This window comes from Strongylocentrotus purpuratus, unplaced genomic scaffold (assembly GCF_000002235.5).
Source record: "Strongylocentrotus purpuratus isolate Spur 01 unplaced genomic scaffold, Spur_5.0 spur5_scaffold_19, whole genome shotgun sequence".
NCBI classification, from domain to species: domain Eukaryota; kingdom Metazoa; phylum Echinodermata; class Echinoidea; order Camarodonta; family Strongylocentrotidae; genus Strongylocentrotus; species Strongylocentrotus purpuratus.
Genome location: NW_022145604.1, coordinates 28,345,063 through 28,361,002, shown reverse-complemented (window position 1 = coordinate 28,361,002; position 15,940 = coordinate 28,345,063). Strand labels below are relative to the sequence as shown.

Below are 15,940 nucleotides of genomic sequence, written 5' to 3'. Positions count from 1 at the left end.
CTTTTTGAATGTTGAAACTCATTATTCATATGGAACTTCTTTTCTAACACAAAAAAGTTATTTTAATGTAATTAATAATGATAATTTATGCAAATTTTGATGCAATTTTTATTTTATTTTTGTTTTTTTGATGACATGCGCATACTATTTGTTATGTAACGCCTTACAGGTACATCCGATTTCAACGAAAATAGTATCAAAATGTGCGTAAGACTTGAGGGAAAAAAGTCATGAAACGACAATTCAAAATTCCAAGCGGTTGCGGCGCAATCTTTGAAAATGTCGAGGGGGGGGCCTCCCAGGCCCCCCCCCCCAGTACAGTAAGGGTTAATACAAAACATGATTTTTTATATTTTTTTTATATCGTATTACAACTTAATTGATAGATATAAGGTAAATACATTTCATTTTTTGTACCTATATTTTTTTTATCAGTATTTTGTACCTTTTTGCACTATTAAAAAGTACTTATATGTATGCTAGAAATAATAAAAATGCCCCCATTTTTAATTGATCTTAATATCCCAACATAAAGACTATAAGATTTAATTCTGTCTGAGTGTAATACACACAAAAACAACATCATCAGAGGTCTGGATAAGAGAATAAAATGAATCAATGCAAAAAAATCCATTACCGAGGATGAGAAGAGGCAAGACAGACTCAGAGCATATATATATATATACTGATAAGAACTGATCAAAACCACAAACGCTAAGTGTTAAAAAGCACCAATCTCTGTTAATATTATTACCAATTTAATTCTTCTAATCATTTTCAGTGTTAAAGAAAATTCAATTATTTTAGGTTACATTTCACCTTAATATCAGCAAGGAGGGTTTATTTTTATTTGTTATTGATAGAGATAATAAGGCATACAAATATTTTAATAACCCATTATTTCTATGGAATATAAACATATATCAACCCTTTATAGAGAGCTAAACTTAACACATCAGTTTATTAGTATTTTAGTGGCTCACCATTGCTGAAATCTATGTTGAATGAGATAGTGATAGGAGATTCTTCAATTGACCTCTTCTTCGACAGACCACAATTGTTGACCTTAATTAATTGAAGAAAGAAATACCTACTTCAGAAAAGCATAAAGAATGAAATAAAATGAGTAGCACATAATGTGTGTATGTACATGTATTTATATTCTTTTAGTAGGAGGATCATTATCTTTTGTGCTTTTGTGTATTTTCTCGAACTCCAAGCAGAACTCAATGCTTTTGTACATATAACTACCAGTATATGTATGTAAATAAACAAAATGTTGCTAAGTCACAAAATTGGCCCTACATCTACTAAACATAGAAAAGTTGATTTTTTAATGATCCTTATTCATAATGCTAAATATATTACTCATTGCTGATATAGTATCAAAAATAATATCGCTAGTGACTTTCGTTTGTCTCGCAATGTATGATCAACAAGGGATCAAAAGATCAAGCCGTTTCGTGCGCCGCTACAACACTTTGTCAGGTAATAAAATATATTGTAAGCAAGCGTCTTTTATACTCTACAGGTGGGCCAGTGGTCAAAAAATTTGATCAATAATTAGAACAATTAGAGTCTTAACGGTTATCCAAGTCGTTTTGTACACAACACCAAGAAGAGAACGTCGGAACCAAAGGATCAGAAGGCATACAAGGCATTAACAGTCTTGCCGTACGTTGATGGTGTCTCCCAACAACTTAAGCGCCGCCTAGAGAGCCATGGCATCCGAATGGTTTTCAGATCAGATACCACCCTACGTCAACAACTAACACCCCCCAAGGATCCTATTCCTCAACACAGACGAGACGGCATTGTGTACAACATCCCTTGTACAGGATGTGATAGATCCCTTATTGGTGAAACCGCCTGTCCAATATCAGAAAGAATCACTGAGCATAAGAGGGACGTAAGGCTCCATCGAACTGACAACTCAGCCGAGCATGTCGAGCATGCTAGGGATAACCAGCATCAGCCAGACTGAGATGGGGTTCAATGCCTTTCCCAAGAATGACATTGGTACACAAGGAGGGTTAAAGAAGCTTTCAATATACGTCTCAATCCCAATAATTTGAACAGGGACAACGGGATTGATATCCCCGAATTTTGGATCCATCCGGCCCGCACCGAGCCAGTTGATTGGTTGAGCACCTGTGTGCTTTGGCCAATAGGCCTTGTCCGTTATTGTTCTAATTATTGATCAAATTTTTTGACCGCCGGTCCACCTGTAGAGTATAAAAAACGCTTGCTAACAATATATTTTATCACGTGACGAAGTGTTGCAGCGGCGCACGAAGGGTTGTGATCTTTTCATCACATACATTGCGAGACAAATGAATGTCACAAGCGATATTATTTTTGATATCCTTATTCATGTTTAACAATATATGTATTGAGGTGTCTTGGCGTAGTAGCTCATTAAATTGACTTTCAACTTAGAGTTTGAGTGTTCGAATCCCAAGGTATTAATCTGCAGTTGCATTCATGTGTAACAGCTATCATGAATGATGGCGCTCTACATCTTAGCAGTTGAGTGGCAACCAAGGTTAATGTAGCATTTGCAGGGGCACTGAACAATGTTTGCAGCATCTCCGCATGACAATAGCGCTATGGGTTCAACTGAGACCCGAAAACATGCTGTCAATATGCCAATTATAAAAAAAAGAAAAATTAACAAACTATGCAGGCAAAAATGTATTTATAGGAAAACTAACAGGTCTGATAGCTCTGCGCTTGTGTCACTGTGCTTATCCATTGTTAACTTCACACAGAATCATTGTGGTCTTGCACTGCACGTGCTAGTAGAACTATACCTTGGCCCTTTCCTATAAAGAGTTGATATTAATCGCAATTATGTACATAAGAAATGGGAGACTGCAAACTTGCGATTGATTGGAGAACTTGCGATTGATTTGGATCAATCGCAACCCTTTTTAAGACGGGGCCCTGGTCAATATTTTTTGCAATATTAGCCAGCAGTAGCGAATGCTATGCCTGTAGTTTTAACCAATCGGAAGCCTAGAATCTTCATATGAGGTATATAATATAATTTATACAAAATATGATTGATGAACTTTAGTCGATGTCATACCAACCTGTATATTTGAGAGAGCACAATCATTGCAGCCACTGCCTTCAACATTGTTCATGATGTTAGAGCTGACTAGTTCTTTAAGGCTTTCTTCATCTGCTACCGAAGCACATGTTGCGCCTGGGTAAGCAAAGTTGACTTGCACCTCTAACGAATCCGGAGACATCGTTTCTAGGAATTACATAGAAAGATAATAGTACGATTACCAAGCATTGGCCCATGGAAATTTGAAAGTTTTGCTCCTGTTTTTTTTAATAATATAATGTTTTTTTATGAATGATCGTGCAAAAAGCTGACATTTAGCACAACAGGTAAATGAACCTGGTACAATTCCATCATAATAATAATATTTAGCTTTTATATAGCGCTTATCACAAATGTTGTGGTATTGTGGTACAGTGGTTCTTTTACTGGAGTCTCAATCCAAGGGTTGAGGGTTCGCATCCCAGCCCGGCAGAGATGCCAACCCTATAGGATGGCTGTCAGTAACATTTACTATATTTGTCCATAATGGGGGTTTTTCCGGAACGCAAGACACCGCAGCATAATTTTCGGGCAAAACGTACTCAAACACCCAGTCACTCTTACTGCATTTCGAACCGAAGTCTTCGCTACTATACTTTGAATGGGTATTGCAGGCACCGTGCACACGATCATCTACCACCATGCTCCCCCCAAAACGCACGACCGCTCGTAGCATACTATTATCAAAACAGTAATAACAGCCGTGTTGTTTCGGAAGTAAACAAGATGGCGGCGAACGGACCATGTGCTCGAAAGTGCCTATCCAGTGTAGTCAAATTCAGTGAACTAATGAGTAATGCGTGCGACATGCAGCGCTGTGTACGGAGGCTATTTAAGGCGGTATTTGCTATGTAATGTACTTTTATTTATCGTTTCCCCGTAACCTTTTGATTGTTTACCGTAATGCTGTAACAAGAGCATTAAAACCATAACAAATACGGCAAAACCGTAACGGTGGGCATCTCTGGCCCTACACTAATGTCATTTGGCAAGACATTAATCAACATTTGCCACTCTGCATACGGATATACATTATTAGTATTATTAGTATTATTATCAGTATCATTATTAAGATATAATTTCAACAAAAAAGTACATGATGTGCTGCTGCAGGACTCAAGCAATGAACCATGGGATCCGCAGATGATGTATCCACTAGATGACGACACCTCAAACATGTTAACTTACCCCTGCAAGGAGGCAAACTTGCTCTACGATTGTTATCACTTTCATGATCCCATTTGTAATCTGACTCCAGGCCACAGGAATACTCTGGCAGCGTAGGTTGAACGAAGCCAAGATCAGGTGAGTTACAACTAACTGTGCACTTCTTGGTTTCACCTTCACTCCAACAGTTAAGTGTGGCATTCTCAGGACTCTGCAGATGAAGACAACCTTTAAAATACAAGAGACAAAACAATTGCAACCCCTGTCAATCAAGAGGTCTATTTTTTGACAATTTACAGGTGAGTTAATCTACTTTTACAGTACGCAAAATATGTAAACTAATCATCATTACAATACATCGTCATCATCATCATCATAGTTTAGCATCTATTTTTCTCACGGTACATGTAAATATATATTTTTTTTAAATATCTGAATGTGAGGTTAGAGTCAATCTGGAAATAAGAAAATAAACAAAGACAGAGAGATGGGTGGAAGTTACAATTTGGGGTTGGTAGGTACCTGGACATTCCTGGATATTACATGGTTCTTGTTTTGTATTTTCTCCATGACAAGGTTGTCCATATTCATTAGGTGGTGGGTTGGTACATTCCCTTGAAGTGTTTCGAGTTCCACCTTCACACGATGCACTGCATGGACTCCACGGCAACCAATCACTCCAACTACCATTAACTGAAGAAAGAGAATTTTCAACATTTCACTAATTATGATATGAATCATCAAAGCAATCGAAATGTAATTTAGAGGACCTTGTATATAAACATACTACTATATAGAAATCTTATCAAGTTACATGTGGAGATTTTGTTTTCAATCAAATTACGCCTAAAGTTAAGAAAAGCTGAATATCTGTATTTGCATCGATAATTTGATAGTGTAATAATCTTGTAACTTATAATTGTTCATTATGTTATAGGTATATTTCTCCTGGATGGATGGACATTCCCAACAAATTCCTGCATCCCTTAATCTTTTACGTAACATTCATGACATAATTATTTCAAAAAAATTTAATCTCCCTTTGCTAATCTAAGCATATGTATTGATACGTGTGGAGAAATAAAACTAAATTCATACAAATTCATACATCAATTTGCAGATGAAAAATATAGAAATATGGCATATATCTTAATAATGATTGCTGCATATCATTCTTTTTAATAAAAGAAAAAGTAAACCTCCAAAAGTCAAGGCTGTACAGTTAACATCTAAATTTAATATTCATACCCCTTGTAAATTTCATGTTTTTGTGTTTTTCGTAACTCAAGAATGAAAGGTATTTTGGTTGAATTAGGGCATTTGATTAATACTTGTAGATGTAAGCTTTGATATTCTTAAGAAACCTAAATTGGGGATAATCATTTTGTAAGGGTATGAATAATTTAGCTGTTAACTGTATTTTGTAAATAGGGAATAGCTGAATCAACTTACTAATTTCAAGCTCACAAAACTCTCCTAAAAATCTTTCAGGGCATGAACAGAGAATTGTCCTATTCATAGTTGTACAAGATCCTCCGTTCTCGCAGCTCGCATTATTGCACAGGTCGATAAACTTTTCACAGTTTATTCCTTCATTATCTTCAAGACACACGCATATGTAGGAGCGGAGTTTGTCAATGCAAGTAGCTCCATTTTGGCAGGGGGTCAGGCTCTGACATTCATCAGTATCTACAACAAATCAGGGAAAAACTCAATAATAAACAGAAGTTTAAATCTCTCTTCCAAACTCTTCATGTTACTTTTTTGTCATGCATTAGCAAGTCAATAAAAATTTTTTTTTTACTTACCAGTACTAATTAATTTACTACATAAAGAATTTAAATTTGAATATTTCACCACATCTCTTTCTGAAAATTATCTTGAACATGCTTGTAACAAGTGCACTATGTGAATTCCAACTTAGCCTGTGTTCCTCATGTCAGCAAATTAAAAAAGTTACAGATAAACTTGAGAGCTGATTATAGGGCGATGTATTTGTACAAATCCACTTTCCTGGAGAAAAGTTTTCCTTTACAATCCTATGTAATCAAATACAAACTTTTAAACAATGACAAAATATTATGTACTTGGTTGAAAATGCTATCCTTACCATCACACATTGAGGGAGTCAGGGAGGTTGTAGGAAAAGCCTGGTGGGAGTCAAAGTCTGTCCATGAAATAATGTTCCCATAAAGCTGTGGCAAACACTCTGATGTGACTCTAGACAACACGTCATCTGAAACATATCCACTCCAAACGTTGATGCCAGTCATGTAAATAGAATCTACAAACAAATGAAATCAAATCATGTCCTTGTTCTTTGTGATTAAAGTAAAAAATCATTAGATATAATTCTTAAGCACAAAACGAGCAACTGAACAAAGAGTGGAAAGCAATGGTAATTATAGAGCTTCTGTGCTTCATATTCAGTTTCAGTTTAGTTTTTATGTTCATTTTTCATTTCCAACAGAGCAGTAATTATGTCTTGCAAATCAAATGGTCTAAACATAGCACACAAAATGAAAGATCTTACAGTCGAAATTATAGAATGGGTAGAAATGAAACGAAATACTTTTAATACTGTATAGATATTTTTACTGGATGATTTTTAATTTCTTATTCCTTTAACCTTTAAAAAAAAATTGTAATATAATTTTTATAATTTGTTTCATTTTTTAATTGTTGTGATTTGTTCTTTTTTTCTCTTTTTCTTTTTTTATAATTCTTAGAATTCTTTCATGCATCCGGTAAAAAATTTCATGTGTCCGGTAAAATGATTTCACGTGTCTGCTAATTTTTGTTTGTTTGTTTTTTGTTTAATTAAAGTCCATTCTATAATACAGATGATACGCGGTTTGATTTTGTGGGTCAGTGGAATTGTGTGCAACCAGTAACTTTGGGCAGGTCTAAAACACACTCATCTATGCCTCGTGTGTTTAACCATGGCTAAAGTTTACCTTGTGCACACAATATTTACCAACCCACTCATAGCTGCACATCAACTGTGTATAATGAACGATGTGTTTTTCTTTTATCAAGTATAGATTCTTCTAAAGAATTTGATGGATCTTCGACTGCAAGCAGTCGAAAATGATGCCTCTGCCATAGAGCGATTTTACTAACCAAAACAGAAGCAATTTAAAAAATTCAAGTTTGATTGTCATCTATTAACGGGTTCTCAGAATATCGTGATTACAAGCTATTTTTCTAATACAGGTATGACACTTTGATCTTTGACCTCATGAACCTATAAATGATAGTAATCCATTCGTCAGTTCTAATGATAATGGGTTCACAAGCTATTTTTGCATACCTAATGAGCTCCATGTTCACTTTGATGTATATGTATTGTAATTTGTAGGTTTATTTGCTCTTTTTTGTTATGTTTAATATGTAATTGTTTATCAGTCTATTTTGTCTGTTATAGCGCTTAGAGACTTCGGTGGTAAGCGCTTTATAAGTAACGTTTTTATTATTATTGTGACCTTTGACCTTGTGACCCCAAAATCTAATCAGTTCATTGGCTCCGCAAGACATAATGACCCAAGTTTGGCGGAAATCCATCAATTGGATCTTGAGATAACGCAATCACAAGCTATTTTTGCATACATAATGAGCCCTGTGACACTTTGACCCCAAATTCTAATCAGTTCATTGGCTCTGCAAGAGACACACATGTAGTTTGGTTGACTTATCATACCGTTTCGGTCAAATTTATCAGCTCCAACTTCAAGTTGCAAGTTTCCTGAGAGATTGTATTGAGATGCATCACTATTGTCACTCATAATTTCAGAGCCATCCAGGAGAACAGACCATCTTCCAATGTTAATGAATAGGATCAATACATGATGCCAGCGACCATCACAAATGGTAGGCCCAGTAGATGAATGAATCCGACTGGAAAAAAAAGAAAATTAAGGAATTCAATTATGATCAGAATGAAAGATCCAATGCCAATATTGTAATTACAATTTTTCTTAATTCCTGATTTACCTACCACCGAAATTGTTTTACATGTCTATGAATGCAACTGAATCGTAAACATTTATATGTATTATTTAAAATGAATTTAACCACTTGACTGCGTACCACGTACATGTCCTTTTTTACAACTATGTGTACAGTTATGTAAGCTGTATAGCAGTGTGTACTGAGCGGGAAAAAAATCAAGATGGCGGCCCGCCGTTTACTGCAGAGTTCTTACATAATGGATGATACATTGGATGACAAAAGTAATTTCAGTGATTGTTCGGATATTTCAGAAGGCGAAGAGGAAGACTTTATGGATCTACCGGGTAGGTGATTTCGATAATGAAAATGAAAGATCTGGTGATGAAAGTAATGATGTAATCCCATTAATGGATGTTGGTGGGAGTCCAAGCAGGCATTCATCCTCCCCCATCCCTCCTGGAAAATGGAGGTCTCCTCGATATCTTCCTACTACCGGAGATAGTGGGGATGGAAACAACCTATATATATATTTATAGCTCCATTCAATTATGACTTCCATAAAACAAAAATTATAATGAAAAAATAAGTAATAAATTAAGGTAAAAAACAAATATGTAAGCAATATATACATGAATATCATATTTCCCAAAAAAAACCTGTAGCACAGGGGGTATGTTGAGCCAATAGCAGTCAAGTGGTTTAATTAGGTAGTCTATGTAATCATTAGGTGTATGGTATAAATGTATTGCAAATATAGAATGAACATTGACTCAATTAGTTATATATGTATTAGCTATCGAAATTTAGGAAGGCAAAACTCATGTTCAGCTAGGGAAAATGAATCTATTATTTGTATTGGTATTACATGTATATACAATACATAAAATTTCATTATTTGTAATTATTTGAAATAGTGTGCATAGATAAGGGTCAAATTCTTATGCCAATGCTTTTCATACATGGGTCCATGTATGATATAACAAAATAAATAAGTGCTTGGTGATCAATGAAAATTCTTACTTCATAATTCTCAACCATATTCTGGGTAATGTTAAATCAAAGCGCAACAGATTCACTCACCCAGCTTCTTTGAAAAAAAGACTGCAAGGATTGTAAATGCCGAACTGAAGATTACCCATCTTAAAGTCAACGAGCTGCTTGTCAGATGATGTCACATCTGCCTTCACCCAGAGAGAAACAGTTATATTCTGCAATTCGGTGCTCACATCAGCAGAAAACACAATGGAAGATATCTCAGGAACCAGTTTGAGATCATAATTATCAGGAATAACTGGGGAATAAAGGTAGCACAAGGTATACGTGTCACAATTACAGGGAAAGGGCTTTCATTGTCTTTATACAATGGTGTGCAGGTTAAGGAAAACGTTTATTCATTATTCACGGTCCATACATAATTTACTATTATAAACAAAAAAGTTGCTGTTTAAGAATGTCACTGCATTAAGTTTGAGTCAGAGCTAATATATATATATATATATGTATGTATATATATATATACTGATATATGTATACCAATTTGATACCCATGAACATCAACATACAGTAATCCTGTAGAGACGAAAGGGAAAAATATGGTAAGATACTAGAAACTTAGTACCTGTTTCACATTCATCCCCTGTAAAGCCAGGATGACAAGTACAGATAAACTGCATGAAGCCGTCTGTGCAGGTGCCATTATTCTTGCATGGGCTGGAAACACATGATCTTATAAGCTCTTCACAGTTCGTACCACTGAAATATATAATAAACAAACATTATAACAACTAATTGGAAGAACTGACAAAACACACAGTACGCAATGCTAAATATTAAGTTCTTTTTTATATGTTATGTATAACCTTGCATTTGACGGACCTAAGCACTTCATGAGAAGCAATAATTATTACCATTATTCATTATCTCGTTAGATTTAATAAACATCTCTTCTTCTCTAGTTCAGCTGTATATTGTCACATCGCTATTTACGTGTAGTATTCTCCTACATTACAGGCATTCCAGCATTTATTCAAAACCAGAATAATCTTATACAATACTCTTATTGCTATATCTACAGTTCTTACCGATAACCTTCTGCGCATTGGCAATCAAACCTATCAGTTTCTTCTATGCATGTACCAAAGTTGACACAAGGGTTAGAGGAGCATTCAAGGATGTCAACTTCACAGAAGTTTCCAGTGAATCCTTCAAAGAATTAAACACAAAATATTAACCCTTTCAAATGAAATCATAAAATATGAAAAATACGTATTCATCAAATTTGTGTGTCGCCACAAATAGAATTTTGATATGCTTTACTGCCTGTTTAAAAATTACAATTTATATATATATTTAGGTACAAGAAGACGCCCCCTGGTCGAAAGAGATGTGAATGTGGAGGCAATATTTGTTACTCATTTTATCAAATGGTGTTCAATTCTAATAACAAAATTGTCATAAGAATTCATGTGCCTTTAGTCATGTGTATCATGAAAAACTCTGTAAAAACAAACTGATGTATTAGTGCAGGAAAAACTTGAAGGCTTTGATCAAAGTGTGCTTCTAGTGAAATAGTTTCCGATTTTGATTATGTAATGCATCATTTGCTTTCGAGACCTAGTGGCATTGGTAGAGGGTGGGCACAGAGATCTGAACAGCGATTTCTTACTAACCACTTGAACAGGCACATGTATATCTTGATCTTCCATCTATACAAGTTGCTCCATGCTGGCAAGGCTCAGAAAGACAGTCATCAATTTCCTGATCACATAAGTCTCCAGTTACACCCAGTGGACATATGCAGCGGTAGCTATCCCACTATATTAAAGTTGAAAGAAATTTACACAATATGAAACCTATGCACCGACCTTAATGTCAAACAAATCAGTTGTATGTGTTTGATGCAATCAAAATACTATTACAAAAATATATTTTTAAAATTGAACATAATTTGTGATTCTATGAATTATTCGCTTCCAACAGACTGATCAGTAGGCCTATACTATGAGAGCATGCAAAACACTTTAAGACTCTAAGTCATTGCATTTTGGCAAAGATACTCCCTTCAAAATACTATGTTGCTTGATCTCAGCACCCGCAGATTGAACAAAATCACATCTAAGATCTCAGGGAACTATCGTTCTCAAATTACGTCCTGATTAGAAGGCGGCATGTTGAAGTTTACATTGGAATTTCAGGTATGGAACACCATTCCTTCTGAAGACGTTTAAGATTATACCTGGTCTTCACATGTCGAGCTGCTAGCACAACGATGATTGACACAGTCATCAATGTCGACTTCGCAGGAAGGTCCTGTAAAACCAGACAGGCATTCACAGGAGAAACTAGCTTGATTAATAGTGCACACACCACCATTGTAGCAGGGGTTGTTATCACATGGTGTTGACTTCAGCTGGCACCGTGACCCGTATGTTCCTCCAGTACAAAGACAGCTGTAACTATTGATGCCGTCTATACAGGATGCCCCGTTTTCACAGGCGTGGTTCATGCAGTCAGCAATGTTTATCTTTTAAACAGTGAGATATTGATACACAGTATAAGGTACAACATAAGTACATGTACACTGTACATTCGCATGTTGAGGAGAATTATCACTGATTGCTATTTGATTCTTCACAGATGGCTAAAAGTGTGACCTTCTAAGGCGCCTTGGATTAATTCTCATGTGCGAGAAGCTGCAGCTTTTTAACCTGAGAGCGCATGCATCAAAGCCGTATTGAGTTAATCCCGGATGCACGATTTGCCCACGAGAAGACGCATTGTGTGTGTCCAAACACTGTGACGTCCTTTTCAAGCCAGAAAATTTTCAACCCATTGAAAGATTCGTCATACTTGTTTAGCTCCCTCTGCGGCTAAACTAAGTTATTTAGCTTAGCTTGGGTTCATGTCTAATTAGCACTGTACTCTGTATGTTTGGAACGGATTATTATGCACTATAAAAACACTGTTTAAAAGGGTTGTTTAAAAGTAATAAGACCTGTTTAAAAAATTCAACAAGCTGTTGTATTGTAATGAACTGTTAGCATTTTAAACAATTACGTTTTATCTGTGTATATATAACCAAATTAATTTTTAAAAAGTAGATTTTTTTCGGGGAGGTAACTTGGAGGTGTCAATCTAGACACACGGGTTATGGGCGCCCCATTCAAATTTAATTCTCCAGCAATTAATGGAAATAAAGACTAGTGGGTTTTTTTCTCTCTCGCCGGTATAAACAATTGCGTGCTGGCCATAAAGCCAATGTGTTGATTCATGAATTCTTGTTTGGAGACTATACTATTCCATTGTCATTTAACTCATAGAGGCAAAACACATTTTACGGAAGGTTTTAAATGTTATTTTTTTCTTTGAACTTGGTATAAAGCCCTCTCCAAGGAAAATTTTTCCTCTTGCTCCTGTTCATCTCTTTTCCTCCCTCTCTTCTCTTTCTCTCTCTTTTCTTCCCACTCTCTCTTTTGTTTCTTCACTGGCCACCCATTTTGGGTGCAGTCTGCCTCTATATCCGCATTCTGCATTGGGAGCAGCGTAATCCGTGCTCGCCCTAAAGAAATCTCATGACGGCAATCACCCTAGTACCTCATAATCCGCCCTTCTATTGTTTGAGTTTATAACCATGACAACTAACTCTACCTTTGGCCAAGTTTATTGTTCCTCTTACGTAACATAGATGTAGGTAGGCCTCAGACATAACTCTTTTCGTATAATCATTCTATATACCGGTAGTTCTAAAATCTTTTAAATGTCGTTTTTGTTTGTATATACTTTGTTAATTTACTTACAAACTATTAATTGTCAAAATTTGCCAATACTACCAATCTATTACGTTTTCCCTATCATCTTCCGCTCTAGAATCCTATTATTTATTTATTTTTATTTGTTGGGTCCTTTTCACATTTTTCTTGTCTCTCTCTCTCTTCAAGATTTATTCTGTTTTTGTAAGGGTATTTATGCTGTTAATTTTTGTATAAATAAAAGAGAAATCGTTATTCTATCTCTAATAACGTTGTCCACCTTCTTCTATAGATAACCCTTTTGTGCTTTGGTATAATGTCCGATGTATATTACTTCTGTCAATAACATACAATGAACGTATAATTTTATTTTGATGCAACAGAGATTTTTATTTTTATTTAGGAGTACGTCGAATCGTGATCTCATTAAAAGGGTTGTTTAAAAATAATACGACCTGTTTAAAAATGCAATCAGTTGTTTACAATATTATCTGAACAACCAGCCAATTATAATGAAGCGTCTAACTTTCTCTCACTCTCTCTCTCTCTCTCTCTTTCTCTATCTCTCTCTCTCTCTCATCTCTCTCTGTTTCTTTCTCTCTGTCTCTCATCTCTCTCTCTTTTCTCTCTCTCTCTCTCTGTCTGTCTCTCTCTCTTTGTCTATATCTGCCAATGTCGTTTCCATCTACATCTTTCATATTGTTTTCTATTCCGCCATTTGCTTGCAATATAATATAATGAAAATACACATTCAATTCATTCTGTCCGTATCATGGACATAATCATAATCTATTTTAAGCAAAGCGTGACCAAGGAATGTAATATATAATTACATATCTTAAAAACAAATATTATTTATATATTATTCATAATATACACGCATTTTATGTGAGTGCATATACGTAAATTAGAATTTAAAACGAAATTGTTCATATTATTCGGCAATAATGGTCATAAACTGACTGACTTGCCTAAATAAAACAACAACAACAACGACAGTCCATTCACCGGCATGCATGCGTGAGAAGATGGAGCTGGTGGATTATTCCAATGATAGAAAACAATAGCCGGATTATCTAAACTACGGTCTGCCCATTTTCATTCGCTTTGTTATGATCTGCAGTGAAAAAGCAGGAAGTCTATTCATGTTTTTGATTTTCGAACCCATCAGTTGCAGTGTTTTGTTTGCAACCACTAACTACTAGCTTCTGGTGTTTATATTTCATCAAGAGATTAAGAAATATAACGTAAACATTCGGAAGAAGCTAAAATGAACGGAGAGAAGAATATAACAGTACAATAATAATTATCAGAAGTAAACTTTTGAATGAAATTCTCTGTTGCATCAAACTGATATGACAAAAAAATGTTCATTATGCTATATTGATGGTGTTAATATACGTCGGAAATTATACTTAAGCGAAAATATATAAACAAACAGAACAGAAAGAAAAAAAGAGCCCAGGGGGGGGGGGGTGATTAGAGAGACAAATATCATAATGATGAATACAGTACAGACTTCGTCCAACTTTCTGTCTCTCCAACCCCTCTCACTCATATTGTTTATTTCTGAACTCTAAATATGAAAGCCATCTTCCTTCGCTTGCTTTTATGTCAACCTCAACTGGCAATATGATTTTGTGTGTCTTGTTTCCCTGTTTAATACTTTTTCCCCATCTAATTACCATTCTTTCGCTCAAAATCTATCACAATCACTAACATAATGGCGCATAAAATGTTAACGCAACGTATTACCATAGCATGAAAGGCGAGTTTGATAGAGGGGGAGAGGGGAAAAGGGGGGGGGGGGGGGGGGGGGGGACTCGGGAGGGTGTCTATTCAATAAACTACTGTTTAATGCGCGAAGTTGGGCAAAGGCAACGTTAGATGTCCAAGATAAAATCATTAGGAGCCAGAGCGAATAACCCTGAGTTCCCATAGGAAATATATTTATTCAGATGGTCATATCTCAGCCAATACTTCACATATTCAATTGTTATAAATATTTGGACATTATTTTTGTTGCTCTTTCGGAAAATTAAGAAAAACTGAGAAATTCAAAACATAGATTATTGATGACGTCACACTTCACCACTTATTTTAATTTGTTTATTACCTGTGTAACTGGGTCAGATTCTTTTCATTTCATATACCTGGGGGGGGGGGGGTCTGAGCATAAAACGTGTAAGACCCAGCCACCCGCTTCCGCGGCCCCTGCATAGTTTGAGAGTTACATGGCAGACTATAGAGGGCGGTCAACTGGTATCGGTTGAAAGCACTACGAGTAGGTCACGTTCTGTTCTTAAGTCGTTGAAACGTATGCACCAATAAGCGGGATTTTCGCATCCGGCTTTTGAATAGAGGGGTGCGGACGATTGTGGCTTTCACGCAAACTAGGCCACGTTGCATAAAGCCGCGTGTTTACTGCCACTCGAATTAATCCAAGGCGCCTAAGAAATCAATCTGCCATTGTTGAAGCTTGATATGGGGACATGTTAAAATGCATTCACAGAGACATACAGACATAAATTATACATTACACGTATGAACTTATGAATGATGTGTTATTTGCCTCAATTAATCCACTTTAATTGAAGACTCTGTAATCTTGATTTAGATAGAATCAATGATAATTGGATACTTACTTCACACAGGTTACCGGTGAAGCCTAGTTGACACTGGCAGGTGAATGTCCCCCATTGGTTGATACACCTTCCATCATTCTGACAAGGAGATGGTGACATCTCACATTCGTTGATCTCAGACTCACATTTTAATCCAGTGAAACCATCCTTGCACCCACATGTGTAACCACCGATTACATTCTCACAACGTACATAATTTCCACTTGTGCATGGTCTTAGACGACAGAAGTTTATTTGGCTGCTGCATGTTGTTCCCCGAAATCCTGGAGCACACAAGCAACTACAGTGTAGAAAGGAATGAACGATTTATAAAA

General features: G+C 35.9%; 1 protein-coding gene across 2 annotated transcripts in view; it reads right to left on the bottom strand.

Moving 5' to 3' along the window:
• Positions 1-15,940, bottom strand: part of LOC753055 (neurogenic locus notch homolog protein 2) — a gene marked incomplete at its 5' end in the record, with an annotated part of 71,838 nt that overhangs the window by 41,816 nt on the left and 14,082 nt on the right. The window contains 13 exon segments of one of the 2 annotated variants that reach the window (XM_030990788.1): positions 984-1,065; positions 3,096-3,262; positions 4,304-4,510; positions 4,805-4,975; positions 5,735-5,971; positions 6,393-6,566; positions 7,983-8,179; positions 9,314-9,524; positions 9,852-9,985; positions 10,315-10,435; positions 10,903-11,047; positions 11,469-11,756; positions 15,627-15,906. In XM_030990788.1, coding sequence (XP_030846648.1) covers positions 984-1,065; positions 3,096-3,262; positions 4,304-4,510; positions 4,805-4,975; positions 5,735-5,971; positions 6,393-6,566; positions 7,983-8,179; positions 9,314-9,524; positions 9,852-9,985; positions 10,315-10,435; positions 10,903-11,047; positions 11,469-11,756; positions 15,627-15,906 — 2,414 coding nt within the window. 2 annotated transcript variants of the gene reach the window in all.